At 35.6% G+C, this 7895-nt stretch overlaps 1 protein-coding gene across 1 annotated transcript in view; it reads right to left on the bottom strand.

The window, feature by feature from the left end:
- The window catches only part of LOC122631969, a 39643-nt gene that overhangs the window by 15394 nt on the left and 16354 nt on the right, over positions 1–7895 (bottom strand). The window contains exon 3 of the mRNA XM_043818260.1: positions 7030–7116. Coding sequence (XP_043674195.1) covers positions 7030–7116 — 87 coding nt within the window. The remainder of the gene's footprint in view (positions 1–7029; positions 7117–7895) is intronic.

Here is a 7895-nt window from a genome sequence, read left to right as displayed (position 1 = left end):
TTTTTTTATACGAAATATTCGGTGAATCCGGTTGTAAAAGACGATTCATAATTTTCTATCGATTAACGCGGTTTTTTGGAATTAAAAAGATTTTCTATCGCGATTAGCCAATTCTACGATCGGCTATAGATCGATTAAATCGATATATAAGTAGATTTTTATGTATGTACGTGTATATTTACTTTCATATATATGTATGTATGATTCTAAATAAATTTGACGATCTTGTTGAAAACGGAAGTATAAATAAGAAAACAAACTTTGTCAAACTTTCACGATAAAGAAATCGAGAGAGAAAAGTTTCGCGATTTTGACATCTATCTTTTTCTTTCTTGAACTATGCTTCGGAGAACAATTTATTCCGTGCGAATGGTTAACTCATCGTGATTTAATTATTCGTTTAATCGAGATCGTGTCATCGTTTTCGTGGAAAATATCGTATATGTAATTACATATGTGAGCGTACATACTTATGTATTTTTGTGTACGTACATATAATACTTGAATGTGTTATTAATTTAGTTTGCCGACAACGACGACGACGACGACGACGACGACGACTACGACGACGACGACGACGACACGCTTGTTTGTACGTTCCGATAAACTCCTATCTTATAACAGGGAAGAGCGTAAGGTTAAGCACGATTACGATCGTTCGCGTGCGCGTTTTTAATTATTAATTGAACTATTTAATTGTTAATTGAACTACACAATTTGTAAATGAACAAGGAAAATTTGCAAAGTTGCACGTAACAGATCGAAAGACCATCGAAATTATAAAACCAGCGATTTATAGAAACTGTAATCGTTATCGAGTTAGTTATCGAAAGTCGAGACTACGTTTGAAGAAGAAAAATAATTTAAAGTGATATTATTAAACGACGTCTATAAATAATTCTGACGGAACTGTACGTGACATGTTTTGATTTAAAAAAAGAGAGAGAGAGAGAGAGAGAGAGAGAGAGAGAGAGAGAGAAAAGAAAAAAGAAGAAGAAGAATAAAAAAAGAGAATTAAAGTGCGAAAAAGCCGTTGTTGATTTTTTTCACGTTTTTCTTCTTCTTTTTTGTTTTTAACGGAAGTACGTCCTCCGCAACGAGACGCGACTCCAATTTCCTCGTGTAATTATTGACTTCACAATTCACAGTTAAAATCCATGACGTACCTATTCATAAACAGAGTGCAAGACTTTAATACGCATTTGTCTCGTAGATATCATTTTCACGCTTTAGCCTCCTTTTATCAGAGCATGTCGCTCGTGGAAATTTATCTGACGAAAAAAAAATTCGATTACCTATATGAATGAAAACAAACGAAAAAGAAAAAGAAAAAAAATAAAATAAAATAAAATAAAATAAAACAAAATAAAATAAATAAAGAATACCAATAACAATAACGAAATAGCTAATTCTATTTTTATCGTTGAAACGTTGTATTGACTTCGATAAATGGAATAAATAAATAACGTATTGAGACACAACAGAGAGAAAGAGAAAGAAAAATAAAAAAAGAGAGAGAGAGAGAGAGAGAGAGAGAGGAACGTATGATTCTAAAGTGACAGTAAGTGAACAGGATTAGTTCCTCCGTGATATTAGTTTTTCATCTTTACCGACGGCGTAAAAGTACGTAACGATGATATATAGTTAAACGAAGAGTAGTACCACTTCTGGATCTATTTTCGCTTCGATCGAAGGATCGAGGCCGTCGACCTAAACGGATCTCTCGTATACGAAAGAAAGAAAGAAAGAAAAAGAGAGGAAGAGAAAGAAAAAGAGAGAGAGAGAGAGAGAAAGAGAAAGAGATTGAATAGGTACAGTAGCAGAAGGAAGATGGCTAAAACGACGTCGTCGTCGTCGTCGTCGTTGTCGTCGTCGTCGAGCAATCAGTCCTTCATTTTATTAAGAGGCTTATTCGCGCCGCGATTTCATTCCGGCTTCTCTCAAGTGGCCTGATCCAATTCGATTTCATGCCGCGTACCCTCTTCTTCTTCTTCTTCTTCTTCTTCTTCTTCTTCCTCCTTCTCTCTTCTTCTTCTTTTTCTAACATGCCGTCTTCTCGTCGTCGTTCTTTTCCATCGGTTAGCAAAGAGCCTACAGCTCGTGCACTCGATCACGAAGTTCTTCCTCTATTTTCCAGTCGCAAGAGTGAACGACGGTAAAGAGAAACTGACGCAACGCGATCGGATCGATTCGAACGATTGATTTCGAGGAACACGAAGGAAAACGTGACCGATCGGCCATCGATTCGAATGAATCACGAAGAACTATCTATCTATTCCGTAAGAAGAGACAGAGAGGGAGAGAGAGAGAGAGAGAGAGAGAGAGAGAGAGAAAAGAAAAAAGAATGGAGGAAGAATCCATTACGCGACTGGCATCAATTTTCCGCAACAACATCTGAGATCATCAATGTTTGAAAATGAAATCGCGGAAGCTGTTACTTCCGCGCGGAAGAGATATCTCCCCTTTAAGGACTTCGATCGAACCTCCCCAAGGCCGACCTTGACCTTCTCGCGTCGGATAACTCGTCGAGAAAAATGGAAAGAGAGAGAGAGAGAGAGAGAGAGAGAGAGAGAGAAATATCGAATTGTAATTTCACTCGTTTGATTAAAAATTTTTCCGACGTTACTTCCTTGTTTTTCTTTTTGTTTTTTTATCTATTAAGGAGATAAGACCGATTTCGATAATATATCACATGATTAATTTCGAGATATGCGGATAAACTCGTGGAGAAAGTAAAAGATACCGGTGTTTGACTGCCTGTTGAATGAGAAAGAGAGAGAGAGAGAGAGAGAGAGAGAGAGAGAGAGAGAGAGAGAGAGAGAGAGAGAGAGAGATACACACAGAGACGTTATTGAGAGGAAGAAGAAGAAGAAGAAGAAGAAGAAGAAGAAGAAAAAGAAGAGGAAGAAGAAGAGAAAATAAAAGAAAAAGGACGTAATGAGTCTGCCATTCTGACTCGAGGGTGTTCAGATCTTGTGAGAGGAAGAGAAAAGAGAGCGAGCGAGCGAGAGAACGAGAGAGAGAGAAAGAGAGAGAGAGAGAGAGAGAACAACCTGTTGCGGAGCAACAGGAGAATACGTGGGTGTTTCAGAGAGACATAATCCTATCCTCCCGTTTCGAAGAGATTTCAAGGGTCTCACAACGAAATTTGATTTAACTCGTTCTCTTTCTCACGGTTTCCTTTTCTGTGCTATCCTCGTTAATATTACGCTAATAAGTTATACTCGTGAACCAACTAAGCTAGATACATGTGTATGTGTGTGAATGTGCATATGTGTATTGGAGTAGTATCGGTTATGCACGTACACATGTTAATATATATATATATATACACATATGTGTATTTATATGATACCTGCATATTTAATGTCACGTTCTTCGCGTAATTCATCGAGATGGTGAGGGGATTGGATGGAGAGGAATGGACAGAGAAGGGGGAGGGGAGGGGAGAAAGAAAAGGAAAAAAAGGAAATGATGGAATTGAATCCTAAGCGAAGCGATGAGGACGACCCACGTCGAAACGAAGATATTGGCCAATATACCGCATCGAGTAGGTAGATCGACCGAAAGAGTCGAGATAGAGAAGAATCTCTGATAAATGATCGGTACGTTTTATACGTGAAATATCACGATTAATCATCTCGATACGATAGGAGGACGATAGGCTACGTATACGCATAGGGGGATATTATCGTTTGATTTCTAACCGTGTAATAATTAAATTATCTTGAGGATTATATTTAAATTGAGAGGAAGAAAATTAAAGAGAGAGGAAGATAGAAAAACAAACAGAGAGAAAGAGAGAGGGGGGACGAATAAGATTCAACATCGTATATCGATCGATCGTCTGCTTTCAAGGAAGGAAGGAAAGAAAAGAAAAGAGAAAAAGAGACAGAGAAAGAGAAAGAAAGAGAAAGAGAGAGAGAGAGAGAGAGAGAGAGAGAGAGAGAGAGCTAGAGCCAAAATAAATCAATAAAATAGCAAGCCGAGTTGAGCACGTACGTGTATGCGTGTGAACGTAGAAGGAGAAAGAGAAAGAGAGAGTGTATGGAGAGAGTAAGAAAGAGAGACAGAGAAACAGAGAGAGAGAGAGAGAGAGAGAGAGAGAGAGAGAGAGAGAGAGAGAGAGAGAGAGAGGGTGGTGGCGAGACGAGAGACAGGAGGAGAGGAGAAAGAGGAAAGGAGAGCGAGCGAGGTCGAGACACGCGGCAGCTGTCTGGCGCCAGGGGTCCCCCTGTTCCCTCAAACAGTCGCGCCGAATGCCACCCACCTTCGTCGACCTATCGTGCCATTCTCAAACCTGCATCCCGGGAGCCGGCTTTCCTTCCTCTCAGCTTTTTTTTCTCTTTCATATTTCTTTTCCTTTCCTTTTTTTCTCTTCTCTTTCCTCCCTTTTTCTATTTCATTCTGGAGAATTTTTCAAAGGTGCCCCGAAATATTCACCGGAAGAACAGCCACTTTTTCTTTTTCGACTGGTTTTTCTCATATCGTTTTATATCCTTGATTAAAAGTAAATGTACATATACGTACAAGTATATGTATTTATATATAGATATATAAATATATATATATATATAAAATAAAGAAATTTTTTATATATAAATAATATATATATATAATAATAATGTATATGTTTTATATATGTTATAATATGTAACTATTTTATATATATCTATATATATATATATATATGTAGACTCAAATTAATCGATACCGATCAGAAGTTTGATTTACCAATATCTATAAATTCAATGAAGAAAAGTTTATTACTACAGGGATAAAGTTAAAGTTTCAAGAACATCAAAAAGAAAAGAGATTCGAGTGCGTGGCTACTTGGAAGAGTTCGACGAGTGGCTTGGTCAATCTCTCTTTCTCTCTCTCTCTCTCTCTCTCTCTCTTCCTCTTTCTCTCTATCTATCTATCTATCTATCTATCTATCTATCTATATATTTATCTATCTCTCCTTTTCTTTCGCTCTTCCACGGCATTCGCGAAGAATACTTCGCTACGGACGCAATTTGCTGCCGGCTTGGGAATGCCTGACGTCGTTAGAGCAGTGGCCTTTGCATTGGCAAAGGCAGATAGTAAAAGCAAAGGCCTCTCCTTCGATGATGCTACGAGGAAATCACAGCTCGTAAACGTTTCTCGGTCTTGACTCGCGTCCGTCTTCTTCTCTTCGTGACATCAACGTACTACGTACTCTATACCGATATATATTCGTACGTATATATCTATATATGTGATACATTAAATATAAATATATATATATATATATTCTAAACAATATGATATATATTGAAAATAAATCAATAATGTTTTCACGTTCGATGAAATTTCTTTCGATCATTTTTTTCCTTCTTATCTTTCATATCAATGTTCTCGTCGTTTTATCGTCTATTAATAGAAAATAAAAAAAAAAAAAAAAAAGAAAAAGAAAAACGATGAATTCGGTGAAAACTATTTCTCGACCTTGTCCCAAATTCATGAAAACATGGAAAGAAAGAACGAATAGAGAAGAAAGATATCTTTCTCTTTTTCTTTGATACTTTCAAGAGTGAAAATAAAAGAAGAGAGATAGAGAGAAAGAGATAACTTTTCTTGTTTTGTGGTTGGGGCCAGAAACGTTTCGAGCGTTCCACGAAGCAAACGAAGAGCGACCCGAAAAACGAAGAGAAGAGTTCGCGTACCACGCGGTGCGTCATGCGTGAAAACCTGCGCGCGTCAGCCTCGTGGAACGTCCATGCCGAGGAAATTTCTTCAACGACGAAGACGACGAAGACAACGAAGACGAAAAAGAAGAAGACGTCCTCGGAAAAACTCGAACGACGTCGAATAATTTTCATTCGTGTAGAATTTCTAATTTAAAAGGAAATGTACATTTATATTTTCTACACGGAATTATCTAAATTTTGTATTTATATTTTGATTTTCTAAATTCCTTCAAATATGTATATATAATTCTGTAACTACTGTTGCTTTAATATATATATAATTAAAATGTAATATATATATTATATATTTATATATATATATATACATATGGAATTTATCAAAATTTATATGAATCTGTATATAACAAAATATCGATTATTTGTATATATATAAAAATAAAATATATAATTTAAAAAAAGTATATATATATATATATGTGTATAAAATAAAGTAACAGAGTTAACCAAATTATAGCCATATTATTATATATATATATAAAAATAAAAAATAAAAGGAAAAAAAGATAAAAAGTTGAATGAAACCGCTGAACTTAGGTATCTCCTTAAACAACGGTCCAAAACTTTTGTCCGAGGAAAGATTTTTCCTAGAAAAAGAATGAAAGAAAAACTGGGGGAGCAAAAGGAAGAGAAAGAGAAGAAGGGTGAGAGGTATAGGTAGGTAGAAAAAGAGAGAAAAAGGGAGAAAGAAAGAAGAACCTGTTGGCGAATTCGCCGGTAGGATCTCGATTGTAGGACGCGGAAGTGAAAAACGCGAGGTGAAGACGAAGAGAAGAAATCGTTCTCGTGGCGACGTTCAAGGTTAGCCACGTGGATATAGGCGTAGCCACCGAGACCAATGGCGTAAACTCGATGGACCTTATTTGAAACAACCGTTACCGATCTATATCATTGATCTATAATACTATAAACTTTTCTTTTTTTTTTCTGTAATAATTTAATTGGCACTTTAAATATTATAAATTATTAGTTTGTTAATACTATTGAAAATAACTATCGCAATTCAATCAAAACAACAACAATAATTATTATATTATTATATTTTATTATTATTAGTATATTTATATTTATCTTATATTATATGAATTTATATTTATATTATAATATATTTATATATTTATATTGTATTAATAATAATAATTATTGTTGTTGTTATTATTAAAAAAACGTAAAAAGAATTTCGCGAGAGTTTATGTTTATGCATTGTAAAAGATAGATCTTAGGAATTCAAAAGAAAATTCGTTTAACTGGAGCAAAGTTGATCTAAAAAAGAAGAGTTTAATCTCTAGAGCATAGTTACCTTCTCCGTTGGTGGTAAGAGAGCCGGGAAGTGGCAGGGGCGTGCTGCTTTTGCACCGACGTTGATCCCCTTCGCTTGGCGCACGATCTGAAAATAAACGGCAACCCCTTCAGAGAAACTTCTTCCCTCGCACACCCAACATCTTTTACATTTCTCTTTTTGCATACACATTTACGCGACACTCGTTACTCGCACTTTTCGTGGTCCAAACCGTACGCATATCTACCCATATATATATATATATATATATATATATATATATATATTTTTTTTTCTTTTTGCACAAGAAGAGAGAGGAGAAAGGAATAATAATAAAAATTAATGTATAGAAAATTTGACGCGAAAAATTTGCTATAAATATATAAATATATAAATAGGTACGATGTGTGTACACGCACACACACATACACGCACAGTATGTGTATATATATATATATATATACATATATATAGATGTACGTATATAAAAAAGAAACAAGGATATATAAAATATGTATGTATATAAAAATGTTTGAATATAAAATAAAAAAGTAAATATATATATATATATAAATATTGTTGATTATTCTGAGATTTATTGCAAAGACTATAATTTAGCCAAAGAAGAGAATTCTCAATACATAAAGGAGTCCGACGATTTACGTTCGAGTTCACGATCGCGGACAATTAATCTCGCGGATTTTGAAAGAGGGTGAAAGAGAGAGAAAGAAAGAAAGAGAGAGAGAGAGAGAGAGAGAGAGAGAGAGAGAGAAGGGAAAATCGTGCGAGCATATCGTCCGGATGATTCATCGCGTGGTACTTCGCGTGGAAATTCTCCGCGGCGCCGTTTCGCGCGGCGTCACAAAAGAGCTGACAGAATCGTCCGA

This window comes from Vespula pensylvanica, chromosome 9, assembly GCF_014466175.1.
Source record: "Vespula pensylvanica isolate Volc-1 chromosome 9, ASM1446617v1, whole genome shotgun sequence".
NCBI lineage: Eukaryota > Metazoa > Arthropoda > Insecta > Hymenoptera > Vespidae > Vespula > Vespula pensylvanica.
Note: the sequence above shows the minus strand (reverse complement) of the source record. Positions and strands in the feature narration are given on the sequence as shown.